Source organism: Symphalangus syndactylus, chromosome 4, assembly GCF_028878055.3.
Source record: "Symphalangus syndactylus isolate Jambi chromosome 4, NHGRI_mSymSyn1-v2.1_pri, whole genome shotgun sequence".
In the NCBI taxonomy this organism is placed as follows: Eukaryota; Metazoa; Chordata; class Mammalia; order Primates; family Hylobatidae; genus Symphalangus; species Symphalangus syndactylus.
The window spans coordinates 36,527,905-36,554,924 of NC_072426.2; the positions used below are offsets into that span (position 1 = coordinate 36,527,905).

The following is a 27,020-nucleotide window of genomic DNA, read 5'->3' on the forward strand; positions in this document are numbered from 1 at the left end:
CAGAATCAGTTTTTCCTGCTTTTGTGTCTTCTGTATCTTCAGAAAGATTTTTTTTCCATGCAACAGCAAATTGATGTAGAATGTACAGAAGAAACTTTGATAAATTTCAGGGCATTTGCAGTACTCTTTGAACAAATAGTATTTATCCTTTTGTTGGATGAATGAATGACCACACAATCAGCAAAACACCTGACCACATATTTACTGAGTACCTTAAGTGTACAAGGCATTGTTTCAGACACTGTTAGATGCAAGGTTTCAGTCAGGCCACTAATTTCAGTCCTTAAGTTGCTTACCATCCAAGAGAGGCAATAATGATCAAACAAGGTGGAAGAAGATCAGTGCCCTACACAGGTAAAGTACTTACTCACGCAGAGATGAGAGAAGGAAGGCTTGATGGCTTTGAGGCCATTTGGGAAGAATTCTGGGGAATGGATAGAATTTAGACGTGAATGATGGATTATGCCTTCCAGAAAGAGAGAATGAATCAAATAAGGGAAAATATGTGGAGGTAGAATAAATTTGGGTATGGAGAGTTTGAAAAACATAAAATAGAGTGACGAGGTAGCTGGGACAATTTCCTGAAGGGAAATTTCTAGAGAGAAGGATGGAGAGAAGATGGAACCAAGTGAGGAAAGTCCTCCGATGGTAGCTGCCTGATGTTAGGCCTTCAGATGCTAGGCCCTTTCATGCTGAGCCCCCAGATGCTATGCCCTCCCATGCCATGCCCCAAAGTTATTCATTAGGCTGTGGGAAATACGGAAAGTTGCCAGCTCCCCATCTCTGGTGATAAGAGTCGCTCCTCTTTCTGGTACTGTGTGGGCGCCTTCTCAATGGGAAATTTATGCCCTCCTTTTAGGCAGATAGGCAGATAAGGGGAGGGCAGAGAACTCTTCCTGCATCTGTTGGTTCTCTATTGCCCTCATCTCAAAATAATCTTTATGCCAACGTGGCATAATTTAGGGGTGACATATTCTGATCCCCTTCACTGGGGCTGGGGAATATGGAAGATCAAATTGGCATCTGCTCTCCATCTGGTCATGAACAGAATTTTAAAAGGCATTTCTGCTTCATCCCTTCCTCATTTCCTTCCTTCCTTCTTCCTTTTTCTTTCTTTCTTTTTAAATGTTTCATGCTATAGATTGGCCCTGCAGATACTTAAGTTTGCCACCACCATTCTACATTTAAGCTTCTGAACCTCCTATAATTATAGAATACATTTTTCTCTTGGCATATTTTGACTAATAAAACTGTGAGATGTTCAATGGGCATTGAATTTTGAAGTCAGTCCAGGAGATGTACAAATAATATCCAAAGTCTGAAGGCTTAAGTTGTCATTCACAGAGTTACCAGAGGACACTTATGTTTGACATGATCTGATATCAGAAACGAGTGTAGACTTATAGTTATTTAGAACTCAAAAGAGATCTTAGGATCTTCTAGATCAGTGGCTCCTAAAAGCTACTCAAGAATAGGGCTCATGTTTTTATTATTTTTTTTATTTTTTTTTTTGAGACGGGGTCTCGCTCTGTCACCCAGGCTGGAGTGCAGTGGCACAATCTCGGCTCACTGCAAGCTCCACCTCCCGGGTTCACGCCATTCTCCTGCCTCAGCCTCTCCGAGTAGCTGGGACTACAGGCGCCCGCCACCACGCCCGGCTAATTTTTTGTATTTTTAGTAGAGACAGGGTTTCACCATGGTCTCGATCTCCTGACCTCGTGATCCGCCCGCCTCGGCCTCCCAAAGTGCTGGGATTACAAGCGTGAGCCACCGCGCCCAGCCAGGGCTCATGTTTTTAATGGGGAACTTTAAGTGGTTGTTTAGACCCCCACCCCAAGATATAAACTGTGGTGGGGCATGGGCCTGAGAAGCAGAGAATCCTTTTCTTTTAAGCTGCCCAGGTGATGTTAATTCAAATCCAGTGATAACAGTGATAAGTAATACTTAGCCAAGTGTTTCCCATGGCTCTTGCTTCAGAATGTGACCCCTATCTGAGTCAAGTATCAAAAATTTTTCTTTATGCCATTACTACAGAAACAGGCTAGAATACTCATATTCCTTCGGCTCAAGAGCAGCAGAGAGTTTCTGACAAGTATTTTTGCATTTGGTAAAATGGTAGTCTAAGTTGGAACTCAGTAAACTATTTTTATTTTTAATGAGGGAAGTGTAGAACTGTAGTACTCTCAAATTAATTTTTCTCAAATTGGCCTTTGTGCAAAAAAAAAAAAAAAAAAAAAAGTATGCCTGCTGTGCCCCAGTTCATAGCCTCATTTTACAAGCGAGAAAACTGAGGCACTGGGAGATGAAATGAGTTGCATGGGATCATCATGGCTTTCTTCAAATTCTGACTCGCTGAGAATTTGGTACACAATTGTCTCACCCTCTGTAGCATTACTGAAAGAGATTTATAAATGATTATTCTTTGTGCTTTCCATTCCTAGCAATCTCTATAAAGCTGCCTACGTATTTCGGGCAATGTTTTGGGGAAAGGATCTGATAACCTGCCTTTTGTAGCATCTTTTATTCTGTTTTGTAGCATCTTTTAGTCTGTTCTTTGTATTTAACATTGTAGCATCTTTTAGTCTGTTTTTTGTATCTAACATGAGCTTTACCAGATGTACTAATTACTAGCTGAGATTTTTATCTGATTCTTGAGAACAAAATGTGTGAATTCAGGAGATGAGACAAGAAGTATGGATAATGTAAATATTCAATAATAGTAAAAAACTGCAAGTATAAAAGCTGTAGATGTATTGCTTCTGCGGTTAACTTGTGATTGGATAAAGACATCTCTCTGGAATCCCTTCTGGTTATAAAAAGAGGCCATCTTAATTGGCTTGTTTTTGTTTGTGGTTATAAACTATTCCAAACCTTCTGGTTTGAATTGCGGATTATGGATTATTTCATTTCAGTCCTCCACAACCATCAAATTGAATTAAAAAAAAAAAGAGGAGCAGAAGTTTCATTGTAAGCCTTTATAGCATTTGACTAATGGCTATATGCAATTATCTCAGTCTCTTCTGCCTTTGCTGGAAATATATAGAGTGTTTCTTCATCCTTAGGTTGAGAGAGCATACATATATTGAATGGATTTGATTTCCTACAAAACAGTATTCTGGCATTTTGATTAATTGACGAGGACCCTTCCTTTGCAATGTACCCAACTTTTCCTTCCAAACATTAGAATATGGATCACCTACATTTGAAGAGGCAGAGCTGGATAAGTCTTTGCTGATGAACTAAAGAGGCCTTCACTTCAGTGTCTGGTGAAGCAATTAATGCTGGAAGAGTAGCTTGGGGTATTACCAGGATGCAGCATATGGCGGTCCTTTGCTAAAGTGATTTCCATTTGGCTAACCACTTGATGGCAAGCCAGAGGCAATATCTGGAGAGAAGGTAGAGTTGGGAAATGGGTCTTGAGTACATCTTGTCCTCAAGGCACAGGGTGATACACAGTGGTGCCTTCTAAGAATGTCAGTTAGCAACCCTTTCTCCTCCCACCAGTGAGACAGGGCCATTGTTTTTCATCTGGAAGAAGCCTCTTTCCGTGCTGAAAGGATTAGGCTTTGACATCAAATTCTGGCTTTGACATCATTTTTAAGACATCCTCTGAATCTAACTCTAGTTTTCTGGACAGGCAAAGCCTCTTGCTTAAACTCAAAATTCTCCAGGCCAAAGATGATGTCATGTAGTTTTGAAAGGCTCCAGTTCCTGGAGTACTACCAGGAAGAGAAAGTCATCTTCCTTGAATTCAGTCCACCCTCAAGGTGTCCTGAGAAAGAAGCTGTTTCTCAGAACAGCCCAGGCAACATTGCTTTCAGGCAAACTCTTCTCCTGACTTCATATTTCCTACACATTCTTAAGCCATTGCAAGAGCTTAAATCCGAAAGATTTCTGATACCTATTTCCTCACCAGGCTGCAAAAATACCAGAATTATTTCATTCCTGCAGCCTCAAAGATAGAGAAATCAAGGCTCCAAGAGCATGTCTTGAGTTAAAATAGTGATTTTCCACTTTTTTTAAGTGACAGGATATTTTCATCCAATAAAACTGTGGAAGGGACAGATTATTTTTCCACTCACCAGACCAGTCTTCTTGGCCAGGTGGGCAGTGTGGAGAGTTACTTTCAGGCTACCTTTAAAATGCTACCTGGGTTCTAAAGACAATTTATTTTTTTGTTGGTTTTTTGTTTGTTTTTGTTTTGTTTTGTTTGAGGCGGTGTCCCTCTCTGTGTTGCCCAGGCTGGAGTGCAGTGGCATGATCTTGACTCACTGCAACCTCCGCCTCCCATATTCCAGTGATTCTCCTGCCTCAGCCTCCTGAGTAGCTGGGATTACAGGCACCCACCACCACGCCCGGATAATTTTTGTGTTTTTAGTAGAGACAAAGTTTCACCCTGTTGGTCAGGCTGGTCTCAAACTCCTGACCTCAGATGATCCACCCGTCTCAGCCTCCCAAAGTGCTGGGATTACAGGTGTGAGCCACCACGCCTGGCCTCTAAAGACAGTTTGAAAACCACTATATTTATAAGCAATGAAAATTTTATGAACATAGTAGGTGTGGAGTGCTTTTCACAGAGTCTCTTGAGTCTTACCTACACTAGGGAGAAATAACTTTCAAATGTCTTCAAAGAGAGATTAAATCTCACATGCACCTAGATTGGTTTGTTTTACTTGGGTGTAGTCTGCTCAGTTTTTCATCTTGCGTTATGGTTAATTGTGTGAAGTTATGCTTCCCACTAAATTATGAACCCTTGAAAGCAGTAACATCTCTTTCTTTTCGTGACACCATCTCACACTCTACCCTCCATCCCTTCCTTTCACCTCCATACCTCTGCACAGGCATAGTGCCCGAAAATGGTAAGCATTGGTGGATGGTGATGTGAATCTGTCATCTAATTGAGGACCTTGAAGAGGAGGCACAGCCCAAAAGAAATAACTGTGTGGATGAATTTGGCTATTTTCTTTAGGAAACAAAGAGCCAGGCCAGGTGCGGTGGCTCACGCCTGTAATCCCAGTACTTTGGGAGGCCGAGATGGGCGGATCATGAGGTCAGGAGATCGAGACCATCCTGGCCAACACGGTGAAACCCTGTCTTGACTAAAAATACAAAAAAATTAGCCAGGCATGGTGGCGGGCACCTGTGGTCCCAGCTACTCAGGAGGCTGAGGCAGGAGAATAGTGTGAACCTGGGAGGCGGAGCTTGTAGTGAGCCGAGATTGCACCACTGCACTCCAGCCTGGGCGACAGAGTGAGACTCTGTCTCAAAAAAAAAAAAAAAAAAAAGGAAACAAAGAGCCAGAAGTTCTCTGTTCCCCTAAAAACCTAATATAATAGGTCAGGTTGAAACATGAATTATAACCAAGATGCCTGAGGCTCAGTGAGAGAGTTGATCAAACTAGCCCCTTGATTAGATCAAATTTTCCAGCTGATTGAGGCTGGGTACTAGACACTAGGAGGCAGACGGTTTTATTCCAGATGGAATTTTAAAGCTTACCCACATCCAGAGAGGACATTGGACAACAGAATAAAAACTTTAAGCAAATACATAATTAGGTACAATTAAAGCATGTTAATACAGTAGGCAGATTTACATGAAGCCAGGAGATGTTTCCATGCCCTATTCTCTCTCCTTATTGGGCTCTGAGACCCATCATGGGTTTGGACAATGGGAGAATTTAGACATTTCTTCTTCTAGAGTCCATGGCTAGTGTTTGAATTATATCTAGACACCAAAAAAACAGAGATATGTGCCCAGGAGACCTGTGTACTTAACAGCATTTAACAGTTGTGAAGGGCACATTTTATGACTTTCCCATGGAAAGAAAATATCTCAAAATGGCCCAATTCATCCAGGCCATTCAGTGGAAGCTCACTAAACAGAGGAACCACTTCCTCGAAGGCCCAGACCTATCTTCACTCCAGATGATCCTCACTGGTAAAAACTCTATTTAAACAACAGAACTTACTAAGTGCTAGGGGGCTGACACAGACCCCTGGCCTACTGCACACAGCTTATTAATGCCCAGTGGTGCTTGATCTTGGCTTCCTGTGGCTACAGTTTCAAACCTAGTATGAGATAGATTATTTTTCCTTCCTATGATAATGCATTATTTATTCCTAAAGGGTCTTTTCTTTTCTGTGATAGACAAGTGTGTCATAGGGCGTTCCCTCGTTTAGATGGTAGGATGGGGAGGGAGGCATGGTCAGTTTCACACCCTAAAATATTCCTGACTCTCTTGCTCATCAGTTTTCACAGTTTATATTGTTTTATTGATATATGTGTTCACTCGTTGATTGTGGGTATCCCCTGCTAGAACACAGTGGTCTTGCATGCCGGGTCTGCTTTTCATTGTTGCATCCCAGCTGTAACATTTGTTAGCACAGTGCCTAATAAATGGGCGATGTCCAATAAATTTTTGGTGAATTAATGAATGAGTGAGTGGATGGATTCTGATATAATCAAGACTTATTTGTGACTTGGTGGTGAACTTAATATAGAACTTCTTTTTTTTTTTTTTTTTTTTTTTTTGAGACAGAGTTTTGCTCTTGTTGCCCAGGCTGGGGTGCAATGGCACGATCTCGGCTCACCGCAACCTCCGCCTCCCGGGTTCAAGCGATTCTCCTGCCTCAGCCTCCCGAGTAGGTGGGATTACAGGCATGTGCCACCACCCCAGCTAATTTTGTATCTTTAGTAGAGACGGGGTTTCTCCATGTTGGTCAGGCTGTTCTTGAACTCCCGACCTCAGGTGATCCGACCACCTCGGCCTCCCAAAGTGCTGGGATTATAGGCATGAGCCACCACTCCCAGCCAGAACTTCTGTTCTAACTAGAGATACAAGTGGTTAGGGTGGACTTTATGCTTTGAGAGTAAAACCTCAGAGCACTGTTAATTCAACCCACTACCTTAGATTGATGCTGTCCTCTTAGCTAGATTTCCCCATTGGGAAAGACTCAAAGCTAAAGGTTGAGAACTCATAGCAGAAACAGTGATTCCCACAGTTACCTGCCTCATTTGAAGGAAAAGGCTCCCAGAGTTCTGTGTTACCAACTTGTTACAAGCATGGGCTATTCTCAGGTCATTCTGATATGGAAGCTGTTTTAGCAGTGAAAAGAAGTCCACTCTTGAGACCAGAAGACAACCATATGGGTCCTAGTTTTGGCACTCTGCTGCTGTGTGTCATTGGGCAAGTGTGCAGCCTCTCTGAATCACCCTTCTGTGAATGAGATTCCTATAACCTGCCTCACAGGCTATGGGAGGATTATATGATGTCATGGATGCGAAAATCCTTTATAAAATATACAGTGTACACAAGAGACACAAGGATGATCAGAGTGATGGCTTCTTAAGTGATTGCAGGGACACACACAGGCTGTTTTCTAACCCTGTTGTATCCCCCAGGGCCCACAGGTCTCATCTGAGCGAGGGGAATCTGGAGGTGTGTTTCAAGGGGCCTCGGTATTCTAGGGTCTTTGAGGAATCATGTAGGCACTTGGAGGTATCCTATTTCTTCTCCCTTCATATGTGGGCCTCAGATTAGCCCAAGATTGTGTCATTTAAAGGTTGGAGGCAGATTGTAACTAAATATAAAATAATTATCAAAATACATATTTTGAGTGTTTTGAAAGGGGGTTGAAACCATTTCTTGTAATCTAAAACAAACTGTAAATAAGGAGGATTTTATTTTCAGTTACATCTGCTAGTAGATGTAAGAGGTGGTTCTGTCTAGTGAGAACTATTGAAACCGATTGGTTCAAGAATGCTTCATGGGAAATTGAATAATGCATAGCTAACATTGTCTCGAGGTCCTGGGCCTGTTGAGAAGGGTTTATGAAAATGAAGGGGTACTTTTTATTTGAAATAGAAAAGGTACCATTTACCCCATAATATTTAACCACCCATCTCCTCCTCCTCAGATTTACAATTACAGAGCCCTGGTTGCAAGTTGAGGTTTTTTTATTTTTTTTTTCATTTGATTGCTGCCTTTAGCCCCTTGGTGAACTCCGCTGGCAGCCTCGTGGGTATTTTTCAAAAGAAACCTCCTGCTTGATTGTATTAAATTCCACTGGCACCTTTGCCACGCCCTGTCCCCTACACATTCAAATAACAGAGTTTTCCTGTAACCCTGTTGAGAAATGTTCACGAGGACCTCAGAACTTGTTCTGTCTTCCAAATTTCAAGGAAATACTAGACTTACTTGGATGTAGTAAATGACATGGTTTCCCTAAATTAATCATTTGCCAGATCTTGCCTCTGTTATTTTGTAAAATCTTAATTTACGTACAAAAATAAAATTAAAGGAAAAAATTAAACAAGACCATAGTGTGCAGCTCAGTATATTACAAGCTGTTTGTTTTTATTCACTCAACTCAATAATGTACATAGCTAGCATTTTAACTGTGGAATATGTTAGTTTTCGTATGATTTGATCAATATCCCATTTTCTTGACCTAAGTGAATAAAAATAAACAGCTTGCAACATATACAGTTTCAGATTTTGGTTTTGTTTTGGTGGTTAGAGAAGCTGGCATAAAAATGTAGCCTGAGATGACTACAAATTCCACAACCAATTTGATCATTTAACTTAATCTGTGTAGTGATTTTATTTATTTTTTAAATTGGCAACACATCACATGGATCAAAAATCAGAAGATACAAAAGCATGTTTGGTGAAAAGACCCTTTTTTTACCTCTATACCTAGTTCCCCATTTCCACATGCCTCAGGCAATGTTAATGTTGATTCATCTAAACTGTTGAACTAAGATATAGTTCAGCTAAAACCTGATTTTATTTTGATGCTTTATCAAATGACATAAAGGAACAGGGTATGAGTATGAGACCTTGACAAACCTACATGAATATCCAGGGAGGTGTCTTAAATGAAATGCACTTAGGATGACAAAATACACATCCAAAAGTAGAATTCCATTTTTATTGTAAAGAAAAGTGCTGAAAGCGAGATCTCACTATGAAACCATAAATCACCCCATATACTCTTTTGGACTTCTCTGTTTCTGGGTTTCCAGAACAGACTGTTCTCTTCTGACTGTTGCATATGTATTGAAGCCTGGCACTATGAATCTCTTATGATGTAAGATTGAATTTCCCATTGCCATTTTTTCAGATAACAGCCCGCCGTCAGTGGAAACATATTTATGATGAATTAGGCGGTAATCCTGGGAGCACCAGCGCTGCCACTTGTACCCGCAGACATTATGAAAGGTAAGAAACCATTTCATGGAATTGCTTAGTTAAAAGTGTGTTAATTGAAAGGAGCTTCTGGTCAAGGATAAGACAGAGGAAGTCTAAATGACCTTTTGGGAAACGGAAAATTTCCCTCTGGCATTTTACTTTGCATACTGCCTTGTGATTTTTAGGGAACGTGGCTTTCTCTTGTTACAGGGGCTAAAATTAGATGTTCTTTTAGTTTGGTTCTATCATGTGACCACCTGCCTGACAATGCCTTTTTTTTTTTTTTCCCACAAGCATATATTACTCAGTATGTCCTCTTTAGGCTCTCTTAACATGAGAACCTTTAGCTTCTGAAAAATCTGCAATGCTACTCTGAGGTTGACATTGAAAAGTAAGCACTTCTCATAATATTAGCATTGAAAAGTAAGGATTTCTTATAGTAAGAGAAATGGCCCCAGATAAAATCTGTTGTTTTATTTCATCCTGGTATTTTTCTTCTATGGAATCTTCTTACCAAGCTCTGTGTGGCTTGGTTTTCTAACAATTTCAGCCTATTTCAGAAAGATGATGAGGGTGCAAACAAGAAGTAATGCAAAATTAGCCTACTATGTTGCATCCACAGGAGTGGATTTCCCCTTTGCATTAGGACTTTGTTATTCACACCATTAAAGACCAGTTAGCAGATTAATGCATTATCCCTCTATGCTTCAGCCCATACTTAATTTGTTTAGGTCATTACCAACTTCCTTATAACTGGCACTTCCCTTTGGGTCTTATATGTACATCCTCAGGCAATACCATTTAACTCATCAATTCTTAGTCTTTTTTTTTTTTTTCAAGTTCAATTGTACTTTTATCTATATTTTAACTCAGCTTTAGTATGGCTGTTCAACAAGAATGTTTTTGTAGTAATAAATTGAATTGGGTTTAGTACACCATGAAAAATTGCTACAAAGTATTCCCAAAGGATTGCCTTACCTGGCAGGGTTGTAATTCAGAAGGATTTTTAAAAATTGATAATAGATGTTCAAATTATTATTCTTTATAGCATTGTTTTTCAATACAACACATCAATTTTTAAAATATGTTATTTCTCTCAGTGTTTAATACAAAAACTCACCCATTCTCACTGTATGCAAAAGGTACACCACTGATGTCCTAGTACAAAGTAGCACTGATATCTCAGGTGAGTATTCTGAAAATAATGTCTGAGGAACCACAGGCTACTTGTTTTTGACTTACGAGTCAAGGCTTCATTCAGAACTTTTTTTTTTTTTTTTTTTTTTTTTTTTTTGAGACAGAGTCTTCCTCTGTCGCCAGGCTACAGTGCAGTGGCATGATCTCAGCCCACTGCAACCTCTGCCTCCCAGGTTCAAGCAATTCTCCTGCCTCAGCCTCTCGAGTAACTGGGACTACAGGCACGTGCTACCACGCCCAGCTAATTTTTGTATTTTTTGCAGAGACGGGGTTTCACCATGTTGGCCAGGATGGTCTCCATCTCTTGACCTTGTGATCCGCCCACTTCGGCCTCCCAAAGTGCTGGGATTACAGGCGTGAGCCACCACGCCCAGCCAGAACATTTTTATTAGAAACTCTGTCCCTGTTTTCAAATAGATTCTGTTCTGAGAGTGGACATCTCTTTCCTTTATATGCAAATGCCCTCAACACCTGAACCATCAAACATAAAGGAGCAGATAGCAATTAAAGCTTGAAAAAGGAGTGTATGTCAGCTGTTAGCTCATCTAGTTAAAGAATGAAAACATCAATCAAATTAATTACAAAGTATCGCATGGTAAAAAAAAAAAAGACAGAAAGAGAGAAGGTTTTGCATGGAGAGAAGGTTTTGCATGGAGAGAAGGATTGAACCCATAGTAGTGTGTGTGTGTGTGTGTGTGTGTGTGTAATTGAGCAGTTATGTGAATAAAAGTAGGATCCTTTTGAAGATTATGTACTTTTGATTATTTACTTCTTGCTGGAGTAGGAGATTCCTGAAAGCTTTCAATCACATTAGAAAATTTTAGTAGAGATACCACAGACTTTAGCAATTAAGAAACATGATTGAAGATGTCTTAAAATTTTTCTCCTCTCCTTATTCTTGGGACCAGATTGGATATTCCATAAAGGTTTGCTTTCTCACTCGATTAAACTTTTTGAAGAGTGATGTCACTTTTCCAAATCCAGAATTTGTTTGGTCATTGTATGAGTCAGGGTGCAGTAAGGAAAATGGAAACCACACTGGGTATTCAACAAAGAGACTACCATAGGCAGTTGCATAAACAGGGGTTGGTGTGAGGCACTAAGTTAACATGGGGGCAACAACTGTAAGTTCCCTAGGGTGACAGAATAGAGAGGAGAGGTTGGTTGTCACCACCCAGAAGTCTGGAGAATGTGCCTCAGAGCTGGGGTTCAGGTCCCTGGTAAGAAGCAGTCACCCAACCAGCACTGATGCTTCAGGAGCTCAGAGGAGGAGCACTGCAGAGCTGGGCTGAAACCTGAGGAGGCGGTGCTGAAACCAGAGGACACGAGCTGAAACTGTTGGGGGACTGTTGAAACTAGAGGCTGCAACCCACTGCTGCTGTTAAGGCATTGTGGAGTTGACACTGATATGAACAAGTGACATGGAAAGGAGATTCCTTTTCTCTCCCTGCCTCCCAGGACACGCTGTTTGCAGAACAGTAACAGGAAGATAGCTGACAAAAGGGATGTGTAATTTACAGAATTCCAGTCCTAGCATCAGCAAGCAGAGTACAGAAGGGTGGATTTGGAGTTGAAAGACAATAGGCCATCCGCCAAGTGGGAACCCCATATGCAGAGCCCGTTTTATGTGTGGCGACACCAAAAATGGCAGTTTGGAGCCTCCAACCACGTTGTTGGAGCATAGCTGTCGCAGGGTGATTAGCAAGGTCCTTTATCTTTCCTTGGTATTTCCTTTTTGCCATCTAGACTCCTCTCACATCCTTGTGATCAGATGCAATCGCTAACTACCAAAATTTGAAGATCATTGATCTTATTTACAATAGTGCCTCTCTCACTGTTGAATCAATCATTCTCCAAGAGGAATCACCCATAATCCTATGTGTTGTGGTGGGGAGAAAAAGCTAGGATTACCGTTCTAGATGTCTTCCTTTTAATTGGTTCTACCAAAGAAGGGCAGAGGACATGCACATATGTCCAAGAAGAGATTGAATCTCTGGGCTAAAACTTCATGATTATGGTGGATTTCATTCATTCTTGCTAGGCACGGGTTGTATGAACAGATAAAACAGAGATGACTCGATTGGTGAAGGAACACTGTTTTCAAGAAGGGTCAATGAGTTGAGAATGGTCAGGACTTTGTGGGCAAATATCTAGTCTGGAGATGCCCTTGGAATTTTGTAAAGCCTTCCAAACCAAATCAGGATGATGTGAGCTCTTCCTACTAGGCTGCGGGTTCTTCTGTTCTCATTCCTTTCACTCTGATAAAGAGAACTGCTCTTTTTCCTATTTCCCTGCCACCAGCTTTGCTTTCCTAGAAGATGAAGAAGTGAGTGATCTACTATGCATTATCCACTGATTTATTTTTCATGCACTGTGGTTCATGTTTCCAGTAAACGTTTTCATTTTACAACAAGAAAAATGTAGCCAGTTCCTCAGTAAAATGTTACTTGTATATTAGTTGAGCACTTTTGGTTTATTAATGAGTACAATAATGAAAGTGTGGGTTGTTGAAAAGAATCAATGGGTGTTTTTATTTAAGGCAAAGCAGAAATGGTACAATGCTTGTGAATACATCATTGTCGCTGAAGGCCTGACTCGTACAAACTTGCCTCTGATTGGTTTAAATCAAATAGGTCTAAGCACTTCATAAAAATGTCTTTGTCAGCCTGGTTTTCCTTCCAAACCTATTCATCTCTGTCAGTTTTTAATATTAGTACCAGGCTCCTGGCCATGGTCCATTAGTACTGTACTTAATTGCTCGTGTTACAGATGATTACCAATATAAAAAGCATTAATGTTTTCCCATCGCAAGGCTGTTGCTATGTAGATGTCTCAAACTCAGCAAACCTTATGAAATGTGGTTATTCTGGAAATTTCTTGTTCAGGATTTATAGATAAAGTTACTGTAGCTTTTGATGCAAAGAAAAATACCCACCTCATTCTTTCTAAGTGGAACATTTTCTTTCTTGTCTAACTCTTTACTTAAAAGTAACCAGTTCACTTTATTTTTATCAGTAAAGGAACAAAAAGGAAAATGGCTACTTTTATGGAATTCTCTTAGCTTGATTTTCTGGAATAGTAAATCACTTTAAAGGCTTTGTTTTCACATGCAGATTTCCCTTTTTAAAAAATATTTTTAAAGTACATGCAGGGGGAAAAAATCTTTACTCAGAATGCTAGATTACTGGTTTTAATTTTCCTGAATAAATTACATGGTCTGTTTCTGTGGAGCACATGAAGTTGTTATTAGGGATTTTAAAAGGAGCATTAAAGCAAAAGTACTTTATGATGTGCATTTTTGAGTATTTAGAAAATCAAAATCATAAACAAATGTATTTGTTTGTGAGGGAAATTAGCAATTTATTCTTCGTCTTCTTGCATACGTAATGCCTAATTTCAAATCCAACCTTTTGCTTTTACCATAAGCATTCCTTGGACAAGATTGCCACCCTGCATGGCTGAGGCAGCTTTCTTTGCAGGGACTTAAGGTGAGCTGTACCCAAGCCAGATGTACCTGGGCAGATAATGAGTGATAGCTGGAGCTTCTGCCTTTTTTCTCTGAAGGTATAAGGCAGAGTGTGGGAGGCTTCATGTTTTGAATAAAATAAGCATGTGCTTTAAGTTAAGGACCAAAAATATATCAAGTTCTAAGGAACCCACCTAATTATACCATGGATAAAGGCCGGGGAAGGAAAGATGAGTTACAGTTCTGTGCACATCAAGCACATGATTCCATGTATTCTTGCTCATTTGGACACCCTTGGAGTTAATAAATACACAATTCAGAAAGTCACAGGCAACATCTCAGAATTGTATATTTAAGAGGACCCCTAGCAACTCCCTAGACCAGTGCTACTCAAATGAGATTTTCTGACTTGTCCATGAACTGTTTGCTACTAGCCCATAACAACTTAAGCACAGCAATTGCAAATAAGCACTGATACACTTACGCTGAAATTTGCCAGAATAATATTATGGCCGTTGAAGCTAATAAAAACTTGGGGCTTGTGTTTTGTATGCCTCCTTTTGAATTCCATTTTTCTAGTAATTCATTTTTATGGTTGTTTACAAAAAGCATCAGACAGCATCAGATGGGAAATTTAGAAAACTAGTCCTTCACCCAGGTCAGTGGAGAAGCTCCGCTCCTGCATCTTGGCCACAAACTCAGATGTTTATGGAGGCAGGTAGCATAGATGAGTGTAGGGGCCACGGCTGGAAAGTGTGAAACTGGCAAGCACAGCCCGGGCCAGAGAGCCCAAAGGGGCTAGCCCACACTGTTGCTGTAGGTAGATGCCATCTGTGTGCTTCCTGACCTTCTGTGTTTTCAAGATATTTTTTTTAATGTGAAATAACCTAACTTACAAACATTGGCTCCAATATTTAAAAAAATATTTTATATGAGCTAAATCAAACATGCCCATGGGCAAAATATAGCCTACAGGATGCCAAGTTCCACAAAGACTGAACTATGCTTGACACTAGGCTATCCAGCCTCTGATTCAGTGCCCTGCAGTGGGAGGGCCTGGAGGAAGCTTCAGGGTTCCAGGCGCTCTTACTCTGCTCTACACACTTTTCCGTGTGCTGAGCAAAACACCCTCTGTGGCTTCCCATTGACCCTGCCTTGCCTTCGGAGGATGACTCGCCACACGTCTGCTCCCTTTGCTCTGATCAGTGTCCAGGAGCTTGTCAAAGCTCCTCTTTCACTTCAGGTCTTCCTGTTCCATTCAACCAAGCCTCAGAGCACCAGTAATGGACCTTCACCAGCTCGGCTTGCTCTCATGCAGGCGCCTCCAGTTTGTGTCACTCAGAATACCCAAAGCTACTCCAGATGTGGCGTGTAGTCCTTCTCAGGATGCAGGCAGTGTCAGTCTATCAACACAGCCTAAGATTACATTTGAAATGGGCAAGAAGCCCTCTCCTATTGGCCTGTTGCTTTTTCTTGGATAGGATAGATTTGCCATTTGATTAACTGTCGTTTTCATTTACTGCTGCCCTCAAAACCCAATCAGTGTTTTTTGGACATCTGCCATGTGCAGAGCACTCTCAGGGGTAATGAGAACATGTAAAGCAAAGAGTTGGGAATTGGCTGGCAAACAATGAGGAGGTACCCTTGCCACCACATTCATAGTGGAGATTGCTAAAGGAACAGGATGCTGCTTCCCATGAGCCCGGGTTCAGCCTCAGAATTCTTCTCAGTATGGCATCCCCAGGGAGCCACCACGACTCATTAGAACTGGAAGATGCCATGATCCTTGGTTTATCTAACCCATCACAAGATCTGACTCAAAGACCGTACACACATGGAACAGAGTTATATCTATGTCTGTGGGCTGGGCACGGTGGCTCACACCTGTAATCCCAGCACTTTGGGAGGCCGAGGCGGGTGGATGACTTGAGAACCAGGAGTTTGAAACCAGCCTGGCCAACATGGTAAAACCCTGTCTCTACTAAAAAATACAACAATTAGCTGGGGCTGGTGGCACACGCCTATAATCCTGACTACTCAGATGTCTGAGGCAAGAGAATCATGGGATGGCTGAATATGGGAAGTGGAGGGTTGCAGTGAGCCGAGATCACGCCACTGCACTCCGGTCTGGGCTACAGAGCGAGACTCTGTCTCAAAAAAAAAAAAAAACAAAAAAAAAAAAAACAAAAAAAACAACAACAACAAAAAAAAACTACATCTATAAAAACTAGTTTTAAGTAATTAAAAAAAAAATAAGTTCAATAGGGATCAAAGAAGGAAGAGAGAAATTTCAACTGAAATGAGCAAAGTCCCCTCTGGAAAATGTGCATAAAAAGGTAGGGGCTGTCAGGAAAGTCCTAAGGCTGAATTTCCAAGTCACATACCCCAAAGGCAAGTAGTGTAGTTTATCCTCTCATGTCTATGAACTATTATCTTAAGGTGCAGTGGGTAGACTGCCCATCCTCATCCATGGTAAGGTTACCCAGTCAGTGGACTTGCATTTCCTTTGCCAACACTGTCTTTCTCATGGCAGTCCTGGCCTGTGGCCCCTATTGGGCTTACCTCTGCAACACGGCCACCCTGCCACTCTCATCTCCCTAAACCCACAGAGGGCATCCTAGCCCTTATCAACAACCAGAAGCCCAGGAAACTGAAAACAAGTTGCCCAGAGTTAGGCTGACTGAGGTTGTACAGCTTCTCTTCCATCTACACTCCCACCAAGCTTGTTCTTACAGGGCTCTGAGTCAGGTCAATGCAAACACCCTACACCCAGAGTAGCTTCTTCTTGTCATCTGTAAAGAATTTCTCTCCAAAGGACAGTCAGGTAATTTCATACACAAGAGCCGCATACTCTGTATCACTCAGCATGCCTAAAATGCTCTGATAACTTTCCAATGCCTGGATATTTCAAGAAACTTTTAAAAAGGAAAACAAAACTCTAGCCAGACCCTGGAGTAGAAAAACTGGTTTCTATTTTAAAAAAATAAACAACGGCCTTTGAAAAAAATCTCTATTTAAAAATTCTTTAAATTTGCCTCTAAATGCAAGTTGTAATTAATAGAAGTTAGAGTTTACACTGTTGAGTGTAAAAACACCCTCAGGCACAAAGTAATCAAGTGTGTATGTCATGCTGTAAACTACAGCGAGTTCTTTGTTTGACCCCCCCCAACCCCCGCAAAAAAGCTTGCCAAACAGCAGTTTTTCTTTGTCGAGCTCCTTTATTGTCTCATTTTTGTTTTTATCCTACTTCCTCCGTCCCACCCTTTGAACCTAACTATAGTATTTAAGAAACCTTGCAGGTCCCATGTTTTATTGATAGTTTTCATCAAGCATGAATTTAAATTTCAGAATAGATTAGGTGTCTTAGCCCTTTTTGATAAATAACAAAAGGTTTCTACTTATGATTTTCTGTCCTCAGGGTTTTATCATTAAGATTAAATAACTGTACTCTCAAGCATGCCACTGCACAAACATCTTTTCAATTATGTGAGTAACAGATGCCTTCACAAAGGAACTATTGAAAATTCAGAAAGCATGTTTCCAAAAAAGAAAAAGGAAAAAAAAAGAATCATATGACAGAAGAATGTAATTGTTTACCATTAAAGTATATTCTTAACTCTTCCACTGAAAACCTCTTGGAACATTTTGTTTTTGTATAAGTTACTACAAAGTTTGACCAAAATAATAAATGTTGTGGGAGAATTGTTGAACATTTCAGAAGTTCTGGAACCAGTAGGATCTAACATGCATGGGGCTTAAATGCAATAGTTGTTTGCCTATTTTTATATTTTGACACTGGTTTCCATCATTTGTGGGGTACACATCACATTGAAAACACTGCCATGTTGGCTGGGCATAGTGGCTTACCCTGTAATCCCAGTACTTTGGGAGGCCGAGGTGGGTGGATTGCATGTACCCAGGAGTTTGAGACCAGCCTGGGCAACACGGTGATACCCTATCTCTACCAAAAATAGAAAAAAATAGCCAGGTGCGGTTACACACACCTGTAGTCCCATCTATTCAGGAGGCTGAGGTGGGAATATCATCTGAGTCCAGGAAGTCAAGGCTGCAGTAAGCCATGATTGCATGAGACCCTGTCTCAAAACAAAACAGTATTGGGTTTATTATTCTTGAAATAATGTTCATCCACCCTTGAAATGGATCCATACAACTCAATTCTGAAGTCACTGGGCTTTTTTCATTGAGAAGAGTAATTGCTGCAATTGTTGCTGGCTGGCATTGTAGATGGCTAGGCACCATGCATGGTCTGTGTTCACTGTAATAAGCATGCATTTTAATCCCTGGGACATAACATCAGCCTTCCTTAAGTCCATTCCAACTTTCTTCAATGTGGTTGTCATTTGAAAGGCATAGGAACAACATCAGTCTAGATGCTCTTACATGTGGCATGGACACATCATAGAAAGCCCCGAAAGAGCTTTATTAGGGAGACCATGGGAAGCTTGGGCTTGGTAGGATTAAGTCCTAGAGGCTGGAATTCATGGGGGATATGTTTCTCGAGTTTCTCTTACCATCCAATATTAAGTTGGGCATGATCCAACTAGTATCACTACCTTTTGAAGAGCTATGGTATGGTTATTGTAGCATATTGTAAGAGTAGTTGCCCAGTGCCCAAGCCATAGGGCTTCTTCTGATGTAGGAGGTTGACCCTTTGTGGAATGGCCACATATGTATTTTATAGGCCTGTTGCCTCTGAGAAAAGGAGAATGCTCACTCCAATTTCTCAGGTAACTCCTTAGGAGCTAGGAATTCACTTAACCCAGGCAGGAGTGATCTTTCAGTATCTCCTCCGTGTTGGTACATCTCCGTGTTGATACGTGTGTGTATGAAGATGCACAGCCACCTTTTTGAGATGAAGATAGCTGGACTGGCAGAGGCAGGCAGTTTGGTGGTTGAACTCAAATTTTGACACTAAATAGCTGTGTGCCATTGACTAGTCACTTAATGGTTTAGCTCTGAACCTCAGTTTTGTCATCCATAAAATGAGATAAAATAATATATCTGTAGATATTTCTTTTTGTAATGGTTGAAATTAAAGCATGCAGAGTGCCTGGTATTAATAAGAATGTAATGCATGGTGGTGGCTGTTAATATTGTAATGCCTAATCAATATATATGAATGACCTGAATGAGGTTTCTCTACCTTCCCACCTTGCTTCTAACACAGTCCCCTGAAATCCATGTAACTCCAGTTCAGGAAAGCTGTCATCCTTGAGCTAACTCTCTCACATTGACACACCTTTATGGGAGCCAAGCCACCACCTTGCTGTGTCCAGTACCACGTACCTTTCTTTCTTCTCTTCATTTAGGGTCACACACACTGCGGGACCATGGAGGGAGGTATCAGAATTATCAGTGGGCCTAAGAAACAACTCTCCCACCCACTTCCAGGGGCAAATGGAGAGAGCATTAAAGCCTTCAAAAAGTTTTCTTGTCCATCTGCTGCCCATTGAGTAGGTAATGAAGCCCCTGTGAGCAGATCATTTTCCCAGAAAAGAGACCTTTTGTGATGACAAATGGTTATATTTCATCGTTGTTAATAGTGGACTCCATAGCTTTTAGGTGTCTCAGCATAGAATACAGGTGATGGTAGTTATACCTACTTTATTTTTAAAGTATGTAAGGCAGTTTGGCTTTGGTAGCTCTTGGGCAAACTGAGTCTTTCACACAGACTCTGTGTTGCACTCTGCCGCCATTTTGTTGGCTCAGATGGGCCCCGCTATAGGCTCGTTCTTCATGTCAGCGTGGCTTTTTACTCCGTGGTTTGGTGCCCCAGACTTTCAGTTCACATCCTTGCCTGTTGGGAGGTGACACTGGAGGCCTCTTTCTCAGCTCTCTTGGTTATGGGGAGAGCTTGTCACACTCGGCACACTATTTTTTCTGCTCCACTGAAGTTCACACCATAAAATGGAGATCTTCATCTGCGGCTCACATCTCTCTCAGATGGAGCTTAGCTTTTATTGTGCTCAACCAGGGTTGTGCCTGCTGAGGAAACATTCTCATTTCTCTGCTCATTTACATAGCACATTTGTGTATTTGGCTGTTGGTTTGGTTCCCTACCCCCAAAAGCTCTTCTTCCACTTTTATTGTCATGGTCTAGCACCTAAGAGGTGAACAGTATGTGAGATTAGAAAAACTCTCTATGCTTATTGGAACTGTAACAAGTATGTGTACCTCATCTTCAGAAAGGAAAAATATACCTTCTATTGGCTCCATATTTGGTGAAAGATTCCTTCCCATACTTCACAGTGAAGTTATATTTTCAATTTCTGCCTGCAAAGGGAAATGTCTGGCCAAGCCGTAGAAATTTATCAAGCCTGGAATCAACTCAGAGGTGTAATGACTCCATTTGGGGTGAGATCAGGTCTGAAGTCCCAGTTGAACCAATGTGTCATTTTGTTGTTACTACAAAAAAAAGTGCCTAATAGTATTAGAATAGTAGTGCCTTTTTTTTTTTTTTTTGAGACGGAGTCTCATTCTGTCACCCAGGCTGGAGTGCGGTGAAACGATCCCGGCTCACTTCAACCTCTGCCACTGGAGTTCAAGCAATTCTCCTGCCTCAGTCTCCCAAGTGGCTGGGATTACAGGCACGCACCACCACGCCTGGCTAATTATTGTATTTTTAGTAGAGATGGGCTGGTCCCAAACTCCTGACCCCAAGTGATCCGCCTGCCTCCGCCTGCCAAAGAGCTGGGATGACAGGCGTGAGCCACCGCACCTGGCCAGTAGTGGCATCTTTGACCTGACATGCACCAATGTTATTTCCCTCTGCCCCTAGAAAATATTCTGCTCCAAGGACACCAGCAAACCTTTAGGTCTGGAATTTCTCACCGATTTGATACAATAAAGTGCCTATGTAGTAACTGGGGTGACTGGGATTCAAATACAACCCTAAAAGTTCACCACTTCTTGTCCCCACTCTCTGGATTCAATCGGTTCCAGACATTATTGTAATACCATTTTTCAAGCTCTGTAAATAGATGGATTCTCATTTTTCCTATTAAGCAGTGTTTGCTAAATATTTTGGCCCAAAAGTTCAGTCATTCCATGCAAGCATTCATCAATACCGGAGACATTAGTGGTTACTTGTTCAGATGAGGTTTGACATTATTTTTCCTCTGCTTCTGAGGAAGGGAGGGGAATGTTGTGTAATAAAGATGAAGGGTCTTTTCTTCTTTTGTACAAAATGCAAATGATGAGGACATGTGTGGTATACACTTCTCTAATGCAAGGCTGCTGCTTTTTGTTGAGAAAGAGAGGCAAGGCCCTGGAGGATTTTAGACTTTGTAAATATAAAATTATCTGCCTTAGTGTTTAAAAAAAATAATAAAAGAGAGAAAGAGCTGGCAGGTTGCCAGATTACTTACATTACAGTAATAGATTTGCTGACCCCTGACTTCTGCTGTAGAGAAATGTATTGAATTTTTCATAATATCAGATGAGGCAGATCTAAAAACCTAGTGTGCTGAGCACCATTATTTAACTTGAGATTTAGCAAAGCCGAAATCTTTTCAAACCAGCAATTTCATGTATGATGATAATTTAGTAGCTCAGATGCTAACAAATCAAGGTTATAATGCTATTGATTTGTTAATTTTAACTTGGGTTGATTTTAAGTCTTTTTTTTAAGAAAGAAGAATGAGGAGGGGAAAAAAATCTTGCTTTTCACAGTGACTGAATTTAATAAGAATCTCCGTGATAGCAAAAGGCCCCCCTACTGTTTCTGCTTTGGGGTGGAAAATGTTATTCTTGTATTATTCCTAGGGAAAAATAAAATCTCATGCTGTTGCAAATCTTATGCCTATGGAAAGATGTTATTTTTTAATACATAATGGCTTACCTATTTCAGATCCATTAATCGCATCGTAAATAAGCATTTTGCTAATCTGAAATGTGAAATCTGGATAATAATAAAGGCCCATTTATCTGTCCAGCTTTCAATCCCCAGACTAGATGTAGATCAGGAAGGGGCAAATCTCTCTGGATTTTCTAATGAATATATTGCTTCTCTTCCCCATGACTTCCACCCACCTAAAAGCCAGCCCCCATTCTTAGAGTTGCAGTCCATTGAAAATATTTCTCCTGTGTAATGAATTCTTGGGGGCTGGAGTGCATGTTTGCTTTTATCTGTACAGTTTAGAAACTGATAAAATCTTTGCTGTGCTACAAATATTTGAGAAATAATCATCCTGAAGGCACAGGCATGGTGCATTTTACTAAATTCTATATAATACAAACCTACTCCGCTTTCTACATAGGGCAGTGTTGACCTAATCTAAGGCTAACCTGTTTTTAATGGTACCACATGTACATTGAACGTTTAAATGTTCAGAAACCTATAATAGCTTTTGTCCTCTTGTACTGTAAAAACTTCTAATAATCATATGATAAGATCATATCCTGTGGGGTAATTGTGTTGTACCATGACAGGATAACTGAAAAAACATTCAGTGAAAAGTGCACCAAACGGAAATCACTATATGAAGCAGCGATTGTGTGCCGTGCGAGACCGTGCCCTGTTCTTCAAAGCTTAGCTGGTCATATTTCTACTTGCTTCCTTTTAGCTTCTGCCTTGCTTGTTTTATTTTAGGAGCCTTTTTTCCCCAAGCCACTATAATTATCTTTCAGTGATTTAAAAGGGGGGGAAAAAAACACTCAATTGACCTTTACACACACACACTCTCTCACACACTCTCATATACTCTCTCTGGAAGCCTTGAACAAGTAGGGCTTGTGTTTGGATTCAGTTTTACCTTAGTCATGCCTCTTTCCAGATACAAGAAACATTTAATTCCAGATTTCCTGCTTCTGGCTTTAGGCCTTTGACCAGCAAAGTGAAATGTATTTTTTACTGCTGTCAGCCAGCCAGCTGCTGAGTTGAGTGAAGGGGAGAAAAAAAAAAAATGAAAAAAAAAAAAAAAGGAACTGAAATGAGAATGGTGCCCTGCTTTGTGAGCTTGCAAAATTAGAAAAGGAAATTAAAGTCTCCTTAGCACCCATCTAGAGAGCCAGGTTGGCTCAGGGCTCTCAGAACCCAGAGTGAGGGGTCCTTGGGGGTCCATGGGGTATCTCTCCCACCCAATTCTCTGCTTTCCCTCCTCCTCCTCCTCCCCACACTCAGAGGTAATGCTGTCATTCTTCTCAGTAAAGAGGGTCCCTCGTGGTGTCACCATCTCCATCAGAAAATGAAGTTGGGGGAAGGGTGGTACCAGCAAATTGCTATCATTGGAATACCCAGACTTCAGTGCTCCTTGAGTTCCCATGGCAACAAAACAAAAGTAAAACAAACCTATCTGTCCCAACAATAAAATATGTTTTCATTAAAGTCAATTTAAAATATCTTTCCAGTTTAAAATATTCAATGTATTTTGCTCCCGGACAAAAATCCACAACCTGCCAATATTGAAGAGGATAAAGTCCCTGGCAGAACCAGGCAGAAAAAAGGAATTGGGGGGAATGTTGGGGACTTTACAGATGAGACGGAATAAATTCAAGTATGAACAGGATTGCTTTTTTCTCTCTTTTTCTGCTTAGTTATGCTTTTTATTATATAAACATTAACTGTAATATTACAGTGGGAAGCAGGTATTTGGCAGCCATATATTATTTTAGTAAGTCTACATAGGGAGGGCAGTTTCCAGTTTTAGCAGCTGTAACATGTTTAAACTCAGTTTGTAATGGGATCTGAAGATAACTATTCCCCATGGGCTCTGTTGATCTTCATGGCTGGCCAACTGCCAGATGTAGGGCTCCAAAGTGTTATTCACGCCTCCTTGCTCATACCTTGTCCAAGCATGCTCAGTAAATGAATTTTGTTTCTAATATGCTATAAATTGGGATCTGATTTTCCCATAGTTTTATTGGTATTTTATTAAAGAGCAAAATATTAGGATCACAAATGTCCCCACATCCATACCGTCAAACCTGAACAATCGTGTATGGTTAAGCAGTTGAGATCCAAATAACATAGACAGAAACCAATTTGAGGATAGCAAACCAATATCCAGACCAAGGAAGTTTTTGCCTGAGAATCTTAGTTTAAAAATAATCAGGATCCCCAATATTTGAACAGACTTATGATGTTTATAAGCCAAGTACATTTTCTTCATTGAGTCAACTTGTCTTATTTAAAACAAATTATGTTTGCTGTATTAAAGTTCATATTTTTAAGGCTGAGTCTTATATTAATCCCACAATGAGTCATTAATCATACCAAATGCATTATAAAAACTTTAATCACTGAAGTTGAAACAGAGATTGTAATGCAATCCATCCTTTTTAATTACATCAGCTATTTTTCCCTTTCAGATAAAGAGCTACGTCGCAAAGGGAAAACAGATTAAAACTAGAGCTGTTTGATGTTTCTCTTTTTAGAGCAATTTTATGCAGTTTGTTTAAAAAGTTATATAATTAAAATGCTTGAAATTTTCAGGCCTCTGGTTTTTGTGGCTTGCATAGTCTGTCTGCCTTCCTTCTTGCTGGGGCGGTCTTTTACTTAGCACCCTAAAACAGAACTCCTAGCGGAGTCCCCTACCCCACTCAGAGCTGTGGGATAAGACTAAACTGTCTCTTGGCCCCGCTGTGCTTGCCTTTCATTGACCTTTTTATCTTAGATGTTTCATCTCTATCTTGACATGAATGAAAATAAAATCTTTTCAGATGGGCAGCACTAGGTTCAGATCTCACCTCTAACAAATGGTATGACTCTCAGGCAAATTGTTTAAGCTTTTTAGGCCTCAATTGCCTCATATGTTAAAAAGAGGATAATAATAATACTCCATAGGGATATTGTGGAGTTTACATAAAATAATCTTTAAATGTACCTGGCACATGCTAATACCTACTAGAATATAAGCTTCATGAGCTCAGAGGCCTTGAATGTTTGGTTCACGGCTGTGTCTCAGTGCCTAGAACACTGCATATAGTATGTGCTCAATAAATAGTTGTTGATGGACTGGTAAAGCAGCTAGCATTATTGTTGCAGTTTTGTTAGCACTTAGCCAGGTGCCATGGGGAGTGATGGTGATATTGTTAATGTTGGATGCTTCCACTGGTATCTTGGTCTATAGACCCACAAAACCAAAAAGAGGTCTTGCTGAGAAGTGTTAAGTTACCAGGTACTGATTTTGACCAAGGAAGCAGAACACTAAAGTGTGGAATAAGTTTATAGAAGTATAGCAGTGTCACTGGAGATGAAATCATTTAATAATTTGCTTATATTGAGAAAAGAAAGTAAACCCCCAAAGCATTGATGCTACTGGAATTACTCAACTGACCGATCATCTCTTCTGTTAACCTTTTAGATTAATCCTACCATATGAAAGGTTTATTAAAGGAGAAGAAGATAAGCCCCTGCCTCCAATCAAACCTCGGAAACAGGAGAATAGTTCACAGGAAAATGAGAATAAAACAAAAGTATCTGGAACCAAACGCATCAAACATGAAATACCTAAAAGCAAGAAAGAAAAAGAAAATGCCCCAAAGCCCCAGGATGCAGCAGAGGTGAGTTGCTTTGCTCCACAGAAATACCTCTGGAAGACATGTGCTGCCTCGAGGTCCTTCTAGAACCCTGAATCCACAGCTGTGTCCCTGCACAGTTGGATGGCTTAATGAAGAAACCAAGAAATCTAAGCTTCACAGTTCCCCACATAGTTCCCCAATTCCTGAAAGCCTTTCAGCCTGCTCATGAGATGAAATCCAGCGCCTAGTATTGAATGGGATAGCCCAGGAATAGAATCTAGAAAGATACAAACATCCTGTAGAAAACTGATAGCAAATGCTCAGCCTTCAAGACAGAAGGATCCAGAGCTACACTAACATCAAATAATTTCACTGTGAAAACATGGCTTCTTGGCCATTCCACAGCCAGTCTATCTGAGGTGCTGGTGTGACTTTAAAACATATTTTGGGGCTGGACATGGTGGCTCACGCTTGTAATCCTAGCACTCTGAGAGGCCAAGGCAGGTGGATTGCTTGAGCCCAGGAATTCGAGAAGAGCGTGGGCAACATGGTGAAACCCAATCTCTACAAACAAAGCTCATGCCTGTAATCCCAGCACTTTGGGAGGCTGAGGTGGGCGGATCACGAGGTCAGGAGATCGAGACCATCCTGGCTAACATGGTGAAACCCTGTCTCTACTAAAAATACAAAAAATTAGCCGGGCGTGGTGGTGGGCGCCTGTAGTCCCGGCAACTGGGGAGGCTGAGGCAGGAGAATGGCATGAACCCGGGAGGCGGAGCTTGCAGTGAGCCGAGATCGCGCCACTGCACTCCAGCCTGGGTGACAGAGTGAGAACCCATCTCAAAAAAAAAAAAAAAAAAAAAAAATACAAATACAAATATTAGGCATGGTGGTACCCCCCTGTGGTCCCAGCTACTGGAGAGGCTGAGGTGGGAGGATAACCTGAGCCCTGGGAGGTAAAGGCTGCAGTGAGCTGTGATTATACCACTGCACTCCTGCCTGGGTGACAGAGTGAGACCGTGTCTCAAAAAAAAATGCTTTGCGGGTCTAGGAAAGAGGGACCTTGGAACTGTGGTGCTGTATCCTGCAAGATTCTCCTGAAAACTTTAGAGATGTGTTTGTCTCCCATAATTGATTTCTGTGCAACAGCCATGGGTTGAGACCAATTTAGGAAAATCTTAAGTGCGGCCGGGCGTGATGGCTCACGCCTGTAATCCCAGCATTTTGGGAGGCAGAGGCAGGTGGATCACAAGGTCAGGAGCTAGAGAGCATCCTGGCTAATACAGTGAAACCCCATCTCTACTAAAAATACAAAAAATTAGCCGGGCGTGGTGGCGGGCGCCTGTAGTCCCAGCTACTGGGGAGGCTGAGGCAGGAGAATGGCGTGAACCTGGGAGGCGGAGCTTGCAGTGAGCCGAGATCACACCACTGCACTCCAGCCTGGGCGACAGAGAGAGACTCTATCTCAAAAAAAAAAAAAAAAAGAGAAAAGAAAAAAAAATCTTAAGTGCATATTATTTATAGGGAAATTTTGAAATGGTTCATCTGAAACCATTATTATTTTTCATATTAACAGGTAGTTTCTGCACTTTTTAAGCCCCCAACAGCCTTTTGGTAGAAGCCATTACCCCCAGCGTGCAGCCAGTCGTGTAGGCTGATCTGGGCTCCATTTCAACATGAATA

At 41.0% G+C, this 27,020-nt stretch overlaps 1 protein-coding gene across 4 annotated transcripts in view; it reads left to right on the forward strand.

Annotated features, from left to right (window-relative positions):
- Window positions 1-27,020, forward strand: part of ARID5B (AT-rich interaction domain 5B) — a 195,843-nt gene that overhangs the window by 159,373 nt on the left and 9,450 nt on the right. For all 4 annotated transcript variants that reach the window (XM_055274423.2, XM_055274424.2, XM_055274425.2 and 1 more), the window contains 2 exons: window positions 9,126-9,223; window positions 25,181-25,379. In XM_055274423.2, coding sequence (XP_055130398.1) covers window positions 9,126-9,223; window positions 25,181-25,379 — 297 coding nt within the window. The remainder of the gene's footprint in view (window positions 1-9,125; window positions 9,224-25,180; window positions 25,380-27,020) is intronic.